At 41.1% G+C, this 12,364-nt stretch overlaps 3 protein-coding genes across 3 annotated transcripts; all 3 read right to left on the reverse strand.

The window, feature by feature from the left end:
- Positions 1-4,726: 4,726 nt before the first annotated feature.
- Positions 4,727-11,856, reverse strand: LOC117541169 (histone H2A-like). Its single transcript, XM_034208302.1, has 2 exons — positions 11,647-11,856; positions 4,727-4,976 (listed from the first exon to the last, which is right to left on the reverse strand). Exons 1-2 carry the CDS (start codon positions 11,830-11,832, stop codon positions 4,779-4,781), a joined length of 384 nt encoding a protein of 127 aa, XP_034064193.1. The 5' UTR covers positions 11,833-11,856; the 3' UTR covers positions 4,727-4,778.
- LOC117541174 (histone H2B 1.2-like) lies at positions 5,898-6,369 on the reverse strand. Its single transcript, XM_034208307.1, has one exon. The coding sequence runs from the start codon at positions 6,328-6,330 to the stop codon at positions 5,950-5,952; it is 381 nt and encodes a 126-aa protein (XP_034064198.1). The 5' UTR covers positions 6,331-6,369; the 3' UTR covers positions 5,898-5,949.
- LOC117541175 (histone H4) lies at positions 7,084-7,472 on the reverse strand. The gene has a single exon (XM_034208308.1). It carries the CDS (start codon positions 7,447-7,449, stop codon positions 7,138-7,140), a length of 312 nt encoding a protein of 103 aa, XP_034064199.1. The 5' UTR covers positions 7,450-7,472; the 3' UTR covers positions 7,084-7,137.
- Positions 11,857-12,364: the final 508 nt, after the last annotated feature.

Genomic DNA, 12,364 nt, shown 5'->3' on the forward strand with positions numbered 1-12,364 from the left:
AACAATGTTACAACAGAACATTGAATATAAACTTTAACTAATGTAAAAGTATAAACGGTACTAAAATAATAAAAGGCCATAATATAGTTTGTTACTATGCCAATAGAAAAAAAGTTACTGTGATTAAGGCAAAGTGACAAAACGGATAATATGGATTACTTGACTGTATTTTGCTTTAGTGAAATTGTTCTCCCACCAAGATGTTTGATGCATCAGTAAAATAAGAAAGCACGTTTTAGATTCATTTCACAACAGAGTCAACTATTTCCTAAAGAATATGACATCAATCTCATAACGGAACAATTGATGAAGAATATGCTTAAGACTTCCTGATCATTACAAATGTACAAAACACATGTAAGTATTATTGGTGATTTTCTATCATATTGTATTAGCTTGAAACAGAACTTTTTCACAGTTATGATAAGTTTGTATTAAACTGTGTATTTTGTTATTATTAATATAAACTTTAGACTGTTTAAAATCGATTTAGTTGTTTTGTTTGTAATTTAAAAGCTATCAAAAATAGTTCAGATATGTTTTAAACCTATTGACAATACACATGTATTTGATTAAATATGGTCAAAGAAATAGAAAATGACAAACAGCTTTGGGGTTCATCAGAAGACCTTTATTTGTCCCAGACAGCAAAGTTACATAATACACAATACAGCACTTCCATTTTAAAATAAAACACGATTAAAAACAGGAACACATTCAGGGGGATATAAATATGAGGAGTACGTCCTCCCTCACACTCATCCCTCCTCGGACAGTCCTCTGTGGCTGGAGCCGTCAGGCTGAACAGCCAGGGGCCGAACCTGGAACCAAGTAACAGTAACTGTACTGTTTGTACAAACACCTGCACACTTACATGGCAATATATCTAACAATCCGAACACAAATATCTATTTATCACAACAGTTACTATATTATTTTATTTGAATATCATTTTGTATCCTTGTGAATCTGTACTGTCCTGTTTTTCAATCTCACTCTGTTTCTAATAATAATAATAATAATAATTTCAATTTATATAGCGCCTTTCACGAAACCCAAGGACGCTTTACAATGGGAAGTAACAAAACAAAAAGTAATAATAAAGATACATAGGCTGAAGAAAACAAAACAGGAACAGGTTGCTGAGTACTGTATATTAGTTGAGGCCAAAGGCCTGAGTGAACAGATGGTGTTTGAGGTGTTTTTTGAAGGTGTCCAGAGTGTCTGCATTCCTGATTGCAGAGGGGAGAGAATTCCAGAGGGTGGGGGCTGCGACACTGAAGGCTCTGTTGCCAAATGTTTTCAGCTTGGAGCGCTGGATGGAGAGCAGCCCTTTGTCAGAGGACCGCAGGTGACGAGAGGGGGTGTAGGGCTGAAGGAGGTCAGAGCTGTATGGAGGGGCTAGGGAGTGGAGAGATTTGTAAGTTAGCAGGAGGAGTTTGTACTGGATCCGTGACTTGACCGGGAGCCAGTGAAGGTGGATGAGGGTAGGGGTGATGTGTTGCCAGGGCTTAGTGTGGGTGAGGAGCCTGGCTGCAGAGTTCTGGACGTACTGGAGCCTGTCCAGGGCTTTGCTGGTGACCCCGAACAGAACTCCATTGCAGTAGTCCAGACGAGAAGAGATGAAGGTATGAATTAATGTTTCTGCAACGGGGTCGGGGAGAGAGGGCCGGAGTCTGGAGATGTTTCGTAGGTGAAAAAATGCAGTTTTGACAGTAGACCTGATGTGGGAGTTGAAGGTGAGGCTAGAGTCCAGAGTGACGCCTAGGCTGCGAACCTCAGGGGAAGGGTGGATGGAGCCGCCATCGATGGTGAGGAGCAGATCTCCAACCTTCCGGAGCAGTGTTTTTGGGGCCACAACCATGAGCTCTGTTTTGTTATTGTTGAGTTTAAGTAGATTTTTTGACATCCAGGCTTGGATGTCGCGGAGGCAGTTGACAAGTGACAGTGGGGGTAGCTGGGATGATGGATTGGTACTGATGTAGAGTTGGGTGTCGTCGGCATAGGAGTGGAAGTTGAGACCATGTCGGCGGATGATTTCACCGAGGGGGAGCATGTAGATGTTGAATAGAAGGGGGCCGAGCACCGAACCTTGCGGCACACCTTGGTTGACAGGGGCTGGGGGAGAGCTGGATTTTCCGATGGTCACAAACTGTTGCCTGTTGGAGAGGTAGGAATGGAACCAGGAGAGGGCTGTACCAGAGAGGTAGACGGATAGGCGGTTGAGTAGGATAGTGTGGGAGACTGTGTCGAATGCGGCGGAGATGTCCAGGAGGATAAGGATGCTGACGAGGCCTGAATCGGCGGCTATGAGGAGGTCATTGGTTATTTTAATAAGGGCCGTCTCTGTGCTGTGGTTGGATCTGAAGCCTGATTGGAAGGGTTCGTAGAGCTCATGGTCGGACATATGATGGTGGAGTTGGGCAGCAACTGCTCTTTCCATGATCTTGCTAAGAAAAGGATGGTTGGAGATTGGCCGGAAGTTGCTGGGGTCCTCGGGGTCGAGACCAGGTTTTTTGACGATGGGGGTGACAGCTGCTATCTTGAGGACGGCGGGAACCTTGCCTGATTCCAGGGAGGAGTTGATAATTTTAACAATGGTGGAGCAGAGGATGGGTAGGCAAGTTTTGACCAGGGCAGAGGGCATGGGGTCGAGGGAGCAGGTTGTAGCCTTAGCTTTTGAGACAAGTTTGGTAACCTGTGTGGCATCCACTGGTGAATAGGAGGAAAGATAACATTGAGGCAGGTGTTGAGTTGAGCGAACAGTGACTGGAGGTGGTGTGGCATGTGGATGGGATGGGGCAGAGGCCTGGAGTTCCTGGTGGATGGAGTTGACTTTGTCCTCAAAGAAGTCAAGGAACCTGGTGCAAAGCTCGGGGGCGTCTGCTGGGTTGGGGGGGTCAATTGGGCGGAGTAGGCGGTTTATGGTGGAGAAGAGCATACAGGGGTGGTGTTGCTGGTTACCGATGAGTGAGGAGTAGTAGTGTGCCTTAGCTTTTGAGAAGGCGTCCTTGTAAGATTTGACATGCTCTCTATACGCCTCCAGATGGACGGTGAGGCCAGATTTTTTGTGGAGCCGCTCCAGTTGGCGGCCAGAGGCTTTCATTGCACGGAGACTGGTGGTGAACCAGGGGGCTGAGTGGGTGAAGGAGACAGTGCGGGTAATGAGGGGGGCAAGTGAGTCGAGACTCAGGGAAAGAGCAGTGTTGTACTGGGCTACCAGTCCGTCAACCGAGGTGTCAGGGGGATCGGAGGCCAGGTGGCTAGCTATGAGGCTGGTTATGGCTGGTGCGCTCACTGATTTTAAGCTCCTGTAGGTAATTGTCCGCAGTACAAGCTGTCTGGGGAGGGCGATAGGCACAGTTTTCTGGATTTAAATGTCTCCAAAACCCAGGAATTGATCATTGATTTTAGACGTCACAAGAATGTTCCTAAGGAGTGCATCATACACAATGACAAGGTAGAAATTGTCACATCATACAAATACTTCGGCACCATTTTCGATGACCACCTCAAATTTGATGTGAATACTGAGTGTATTGTGAAGCGGGGTCAACAGAGAATGCACCTTCTTCGCAAACTGAACTCTTTCTCTGTCAGGCCCTTCATTCTTTGTCGTTTTTATCAAGCATTCATTGAGAGCCTCATTTGTTTTTCTTTTATCTGCTGGTTCCATAGCCTTACACTGAAAGACAGGAACAGCCTGAACAGCATTGTTAAAACCTGCTCCAAGATCATCGGCGTGAAACAGAGAGACTTAAATTCCTTCTGTAACCAGCAGATTCTGCGGAAAGCAGAGAGCATTCTGAACTCTCCAGGTCATGTTCTTTCACATGAATTTCGTCTGTTGCCATCAGGGCGAAGATATGCTCTACCTGCTCAAAGGACTAATCGCTTTTCTAAATCATTCATCCCTTCTGCACTCAAACTTTTAAATTCTTGAAAAGGCTTTTAACTTTTTATTTATTTATTTATTATTGTGATGCTTTGAACTATTTATAGTGTAAATTAGAATTATTCACATCTGTGCTCCCGGGTGTATCTGTGTGTTTTTCTTCTTGTATGTTCTTGCCTGTGTACATGACATAAGCTGCTGCTCATAACCAATTGCCCCTTGCGGGATTAATAAAGTTGTTGATTGATTGATTGAGTGAACAGGATGGCATGATGGTCGGAGACAGCCAGGTTGAGGCACTGCAGGTGGGATGCAGTTGTGCCAGTGGTACATACCAAATCCAGGGTGTGGCCTTTGGCATGGGTGGGATCATGGACATGCTGTTCAAAATTGAAGCAGTCCAGAAGTTTCTGCTTTAAATGCTACGGTACGCTATTGATCGGTGAACTGCAGACACCTGCCAATAAGTAATACTGATATAGTGTGAACTGAGTTAAACACTAATGATGGGTCCAACACACGTTGTGGCTTTATTTATGTGGACTGACAGATGTAGAAACCACACCGCTATTCATTTGAGAATGTGGTGATTAACCTGCTGGATGTACGAAGGAAATTGTGAAAAGTAGTTTGCTTTAGTTGAAATAAGGCTTTACTTTAGAGAGGCTACAACCTGCAATAGATGATATCATTAATAGTAATTTAGGGTTATGTTTCAATTGTATATTGCTCTATAATGTGGGTGTTTTAGTTGGGCGACTTGGTGTAACATGACATGTTGTGCACATCAATACATATAGGGCAAGGGGGAGAAATGTCTTTAGTTGGAAGTGAGTGGCTCTTAAAAGAGCCTTTGTTGTTTGTTGAAGCGGGATCAGGGTGTTCACTTCTTGGCAGCCTTCTCGGTCTTCTTGGGCAGCAGCACAGCCTGGATGTTGGGCAGCACGCCTCCCTGAGCGATGGTCACTCCTCCCAGCAGCTTGTTCAGCTCCTCGTCGTTGCGGACGGCGAGCTGCAGGTGGCGGGGGATGATACGACTCTTCTTGTTGTCCCGGGCGGCGTTTCCAGCCAGCTCCAGGATCTCAGCGGTCAGGTTTTAGTTTAGGGGGAAATAAATATGATTAAATATAATATAACCCTAACCCTGTCCTTTTCTAATGTATAACTATGATTTAATTTGTAGTGAAAAACTCGCCCTGAAATAAAGGAATCATTTAGTCAACAACACTAAACATTTGGCCAAAAGTTAAATATGAGAATTAACATCAGTTACAACCCAAAGGAATGAATTCATTAATAATGTAGTGAGCAGAAACAGTCTTTAAATGGCACCAGCTTTTAGTGTGAGTGTAAGACGTCAAATGAATCCTGATCTTCTGCAGTAAAATTAGATCACCTTATAAAAGTATTTGAGTTTATTAGTGTGAAAGATGTAGGTATATAGCCTACTTATCCATATGAAATGTAGGTGCCCATATGAATGTTGTGTTTATGTATTATTTATTTCACAAGCATTTGCAAAGCATTTATCGTTTGTGTTTTTGACATTACTGATTGGTGAAATGATTCTCTTCTCTTATTAAACCCATCACTTTGTATTACCGGTATCAATCATTCAAGGGAGGCTTTGAGTGTCAGAAGAAACACCATTTGGATTGTTGTTACAGCACATTAGAGTTTGTGGTGGCAGAGGGACAACATTTAATAATAAGTGTTCATTTGTCTCCTCTAAAGATTTGCTAAGATAAAGATTACCACTTAGCATTTTCTCTCAGGATTGCAGTAAAATAACCACCATATTTCCTTCATATTGTGAAATGTATGTATTTTCATTTTGGAAAAACAAACACCAGTGAGGTGGTATGAACATGTATAGTGAAGAATGAATATTTAATCATGGTTTATCTTGCTTTACAAAACATTATGTATAAATAACATTTAAGTTATTTAGATTTCTGGTAGAGTAGTTATAGAGTATAACAGGATGAGCTCTTTGGATGGGTTGGGTGGCTCTTAAAAGAGCCTTTGTGTTGTTGGTATGTCAGCAGCAGAGTTTACTTGGAGCTGGTGTACTTGGTCACGGCCTTGGTGCCCTCAGACACGGCGTGTTTAGCCAGCTCTCCGGGCAGCAGCAGGCGGACAGCGGTCTGGATCTCCCTGGAGGTGATGGTGCGGCGCTTGTTGTAGTGAGCCAGACGAGAGGCCTCACCGGCGATGCGCTCAAAGATGTCGCTCACGAAGCAGTTCATGATGCCCATGGCCTTGGAGGAGATGCCGGTGTCGGGGTGGACCTGCTTCATCACCTTGTAGACGTAGATGGCGTAGCTCTCCTTCCTGGACTTTCTCCTCTTCTTTCCAGTCTTGGTGACGGTCTTAGCGACGGCTTTCTTGGAGCCCTTCTTGGCCGCTTTGACGGGGGGTGCTTCAGCAGGCATGATGTGAGAGTGAAGTGCGACAGAGTCGAGATACTTCTTTGTCACAGAGCGGTCTATTTATGTTCACCAGATGCAAATGTTACTGTGCTGTTGCTCGCACGGGATTGGTTGTCTTCTGAGCAGGACGGCGCATGCGCTTAACGAGTTTTAGAATCAAAACAGATTGGATGACATGTAAAATGAACCCCCCATTGATTATGTATTTGTATTATTGGGGTTTTATAATGTGTTGTACATGAATAAATCAACAAATCGGTTGGGATCAATGTCCTTTTAACTCTTTCATATGTTTTTAACTATGTATAACGTGGACAACAGAGAAACACACATTTTTCATGACCAACGTTGGAATTTAAATAAAAAAGTGAGGTGAAAGTGATGCTTGTCAGCCTCTAGTCCACACGTATTAATCCTCATGAATCCCAATACGTATGATTTTAAGATCCTAAACTAAATACAAATGTATTCATTATAAGCGAGTTAGTCCTTAATATCCCGGTGTATTTCACCATTAAAACATTTCAAAAGTTTAAGAAACCCCACACAGCTGGAAGCAGAAGTTTTTGGAGCAGTCGTGGTTGTGGCTGTAGTTGTGGAGACTTTATCCTCTACGAACATATCATTGGATGTCGGATAAACAACATTGTGAAATGGTCTACATTTTTAATATCCAGTATCATAGCAAGAGTTTTGGAGATGGAGTTAAGGTTTGATATAAAGTTCATCGAAAGGAATGTCTCTTTTTGAGTAATGTGGGTGGCTCTTAAAAGAGCCGTTGTTGTTCCAGGTATGTCAGGGTGTAGATGTTTAACCTCCGAAGCCGTACAGAGTGCGGCCCTGCCTCTTCAGGGCATACACCACATCCATTGCGGTCACCGTCTTCCTCTTGGCGTGCTCGGTGTAGGTGACGGCATCACGGATCACATTCTCCAGGAACACCTTCAGCACCCCACGGGTCTCCTCGTAGATCAGACCGGAGATACGCTTCACTCCGCCACGGCGAGCCAGACGGCGGATAGCGGGCTTGGTGATGCCCTGGATGTTATCACGGAGAACTTTGCGGTGACGCTTGGCGCCTCCTTTGCCGAGTCCCTTTCCTCCTTTTCCTCTTCCACTCATTTTCAGTTATTGTTTGTGTCGGCTCGTTCAGAACGAATGAGTAGAAGCAGAGTGACCGGCAGTATTTATACATTCACTGCGGACCTAAGAGAAGACGGAGAGCGGGAAAGCGGCTGGGCGGGGCCAACGCTGCAGCCTCCACATTATCTTTCAAAACATTTTCTCTTCCTTCTAATATTGTTTATATAATTCAGTCAGGCTTTATACTAAGCGTTTGATGATTAAACGTGTGTTAATATGTAATAAAACCCTCACATGCTTAATAACATTTATAATTGAAATAAGACCCTTTCTGATATTAACATTACATTTAAAGTTGATCAAAGTTTTCAAAAAATATACTCTTTATAGGAGACTTTCATTCTGTTTCTGATGAGTCAAGACATACATTTGTATACATAAAACACGTCAACAATTTGACATAAAAGTAATAATTAGTCCAATAGAAACACCTGAATGTAGACACTGTATTTAGGTTTGGGTGTGTGACCATCAAGAAATGTACCAAATTGTTCATGTTAAATATAAAATATAAAGTAACAGACAAATAACCATGGACTTCTTCAACTCATAACATATTTCAGCTCTCACAAAATGTTATAAGTTTGGTCAATTAAAGCTTTTAATTTACACATTTAAAAGATACTTTAGTAGAGAAAACTATTTATTAGAAAATGGTATTGCCTCATGGAAACAGTTTTGACAGATTGTATTTTTTAAAAGAAAAGAAAAACAATATAACTACTGTTTAGCTCTGATAATGATATGCTATCCTATCGAGTCTTTAGAAGGGTTTAGATAGAAACAATTGAGAAGGGTCAAACTCCTTTTCTGAGAGTATGATTACGATTCAAAAAGTATTTATCCATCCAGTTTATACTTCTGACAGAAGATTAAAACAAAACATATTCATGATGTGTGTCACTTATGAGATTGAAAGATAAGTCGATTTCATTAATCATATAGAGACATGCCTCGGAAGGAAATGTTTGGAATAGGTGTTCAGATGCAGTGGGTGGCAGAGCCTTTGTGTTGTTGGTACATCATAAGAGGTAGATTCACTTGCAGGTCTACAGTAGAGCCAAATGAAAACAGGGCATACAGTGCCATGCACAAGTATTCACCCCCTTGGCTCTTTTTCTATTTTCTATTATTAAAGCCAATAATAATTCAATATTTTGATTGTGGTTTTATGTCATGAACCTGCACAAAGTCAGTCAAGATTGGTGAAGTGAAAATATAAATGATCTTGTTTTAAACAATGAAAAACTGAAAAGTTGTGTGTGCACATGTATTCACCCTCTTTGCTATTTAGCCCCAACAATGACCTTCAGAGTCAAAACATTATTTAAATAAAGCTAACTTAACCCGTGTGCAATCAAATGTCTGATTATATCTGTATGTATACACTTGTTGTAGAAGTCCCAAATCTCCCACACCACTTAACAAGTGGCAATACTTAGCAAGAAAACGACACTATGAAGACTAAGGAGCTCTCCAAACAGTTCAGGGACAAAGTTGTGGATAAGTATAAATAAGGTTGGGTTATATAAAAACCTCACAAACTTTGTACATCCCACGAAGCACGATTAAATCCATTATTTCATGAAAATATGCCACGACAACAAACCTGCCAAGAGAGGGCCGCCAACCAAACACACTGTGCAAGGTGAGCATTGATCAGAGAGGCAACAAAGAGGTAATGGATAACCCTGAAGGAGCTGGTTAGCACCACAGTAGAGAGAGGAGAATCTATAGGACCACAGTAAGCCGTACACCCCACAGAGCTGGGCTTTATGGAAGAGTCGCCAGAAAGAAGCCATTGCTTAAGGAAAAAAACAAGAAAACACGTTTGGAGTTCACCAAAAGCCATGTGGAAGATTCCCCAAAATGGATGTGCCAAGCTTATAGACACATACCCCAAGAGACTTGCAGCTGTAATTGCTGCAAAAGGTGGCTCTACTAAGTATTGACTTTGGGGGGGTGAATAGTTATGCACGCAAACGTTTTTTCTTATTCATTATTATTTCTTGTTTTTTTCACAATGAAAAATATGTTTTGCATCTTCAAAGATTCATGTTGTGTACATCAATAAAAACAACATCTGCAAAAATCTATTTGAATTAAATGTTTTTGTGCAATAAAACAAGAAAAAGGCCAGGGGGGCTGAATACTTTTGCAAGGCACTGGAATGACACAGAAGGATGGAGCAAGTATGGAGCCAAGGCCACTCCATAGTGTTACTAGACTGCAGGACAATCACCACAATACATTGTTTTTATTCAGAAATAAATAACATAAATTGCAGTAAAAGAAGATGTATACTTTTCTGTATTTAGTCGATACTTAACCTGAAAACCTTTTAAAATAACTTAATCTATGTATGTTTTAGTTTTTTGCCTTTAAATACTTCTTACATGAATCTTGTGACGCACCAACTTGAACACACCCGTAATTGTGTGATTCGAGTCTTGAAACAGAAAGCCTCTTCCAGGCTTAAAGCCTGAGTCCAAATAAATATCACTACAATAAACAATATGTCTTTTTACATTCTGTTTTTGTCCATCTTATTCTATTTACATCTATATAGACTCTTTCATTTCAACATAAAATGCAATATTTTAATTGAATTTGTTTGTTTTTTTAATCAGTTTTATTGTCTTTTGTCCTATATAACTATGTTGCATTGTTGGAGGAGCCTGGGACTTAAGATTTGCATTGCCACGTCTACACTGTAGCTACTGTGCATATGACAATAAATAATAAATGAAACTTGACCTTATTAATCTAAATGTATTTTGGGTTAATTTTATATTCAAATTAAGTGAACGAATAATGGATCACAGAAATGTATCTCTATAACAATAATGTAGTCAAGCAGAAAATAGTAGAGCTATAAACAGTATTTAAAGAATATAATTCAAACATGAAGAATGATGTTTTGTATATTTTATTAAGTTGAGTTTTTAATCCTAAATATTTTTGTTTTTATTGAATGTAAATACAATTATTATAATTACTGTTATATAACTATACTATTCTGCCACTGTTTCTAATGTTGGCTCTTGTACTTAGTGTTTGAGTTTTAAATAAAGTTGAGAAACATTTTTGTCCATAAAATACAGTTTAGTTTAAACAATATTCTTCAAGATGTTAATATTTACATGCTTATCTAATCTTGAAATAGTGCTGTATAATAGCTTGTGCCATGTATGTTTTAGAGCTACTAAACTAACTCCTAACGGTATAAACAATGGTCACATTAAAGAACTGCTAATTGGCTAAAAGATATTAACTTCATTAATATATGTACTAGATGTACCTCATTTCTTAAAATGCTAATACAACATAAATAAAGAACTGTTAGAAAGACACGTGTGTTAATATTTATTCCACTACAACAGAGCCACTATTTTCGTTCTGCTCCAAACATTAGTTGGTGAACACTGACATCTGGTGGATGAAGGCTGGAACTAAATATAACCTGTTATTCATTTCAACGTGCGCGTGGGATAAAGATACCATCGAGTGCTTAAATGCTACGGTACGCTATTGATCGGTGAACTGCAGACACCTGCCAATAAGTAATACTGATATAGTGTGAACTGAGTTAAACACTAATGATGGGTCCAACACACGTTGTGGCTTTATTTATGTGGACTGACAGATGTAGAAACCACACCGCTATTCATTTGAGAATGTGGTGATTAACCTGCTGGATGTACGAAGGAAATTGTGAAAGGAGTTTGCTTTAGTTGAAATAAGGCTTTATTTTAGAGAGGCTACAACCTGCAATAGATTATATCATTAATAGTAATTTAGGGTTATGTTTCAATTGTATATTGCTCTATAATGTGGGTGTTTTAGTTGGGTGACTTGGTGTAACATGACATGTTGTGCACATCAATGCATATAGGGCAAGGGGGAGAAATGTCTTTAGTTGGAAATGTGTGGCTCTTAAAAGAGCCTTTGTTGTTTGTTGAAGCGGGATCAGGGTGTTCACTTCTTGGCAGCCTTCTCGGTCTTCTTGGGCAGCAGCACAGCCTGGATGTTGGGCAGCACGCCTCCCTGAGCGATGGTCACTCCTCCCAGCAGCTTGTTCAGCTCCTCGTCGTTGCGGACGGCGAGCTGCAGGTGGCGGGGGATGATACGACTCTTCTTGTTGTCCCGGGCGGCGTTTCCAGCCAGCTCCAGGATCTCAGCGGTCAGGTACTCCAGCACAGCGGCCAGGTACACCGGGGCTCCGGCACCGACACGATGGGCGTAGTTACCCTTCCTCAGATGCCTGTGGACACGGCCGACGGGGAACTGGAGCCCGGCACGGGAGGAGCGAGTCTTGGCCTTGGCTCGGGCCTTTCCTCCGGTCTTCCCTCTACCAGACATAATTGCTTTCTGTGGTTTACAAAGAAGTGTGACAGTCTGCTCGCCACAGCGGCTCTTTATATCCACCAGCTGCTCTCTGATTGGCCATCAGCGAGCGTATTGAAGATCGTCCAATCAGAAGGAAGCTCACGTCTTCTTCCAGTAACTACTAAAAATAAAGACACTAAACCTGGAGCTATTCTAGTAAATGTATTGAATATATGTATAATCTCTGTCAGATGAGCACAGTGTTAACAATTTCGGCCTATGTATTTATTGTTCATCATTTTACAATGTGACGCTAACAGGCTACTGATGCAGGCAGCTCACAGCAGCAAGTAAAGAGAAAGAGATGAAGTTATACAATGAAATAATAATCAACACATGATGAAACCCAAAGTCATTCTGACAGTACAGTCCTATTAAACCTATGTGTAATATGTTATCACTTTATTGTATTAAAATGACACATACATTTAATACATCATATTGAAGTTCTAGTTGTAAATCACTACTATCATCTGAGCAGATCTAATGGACCTAAAGGCAGCTT

The sequence above is a fragment of the Gymnodraco acuticeps genome, unplaced genomic scaffold, assembly GCF_902827175.1.
Source record: "Gymnodraco acuticeps unplaced genomic scaffold, fGymAcu1.1, whole genome shotgun sequence".
NCBI lineage: Eukaryota > Metazoa > Chordata > Actinopteri > Perciformes > Bathydraconidae > Gymnodraco > Gymnodraco acuticeps.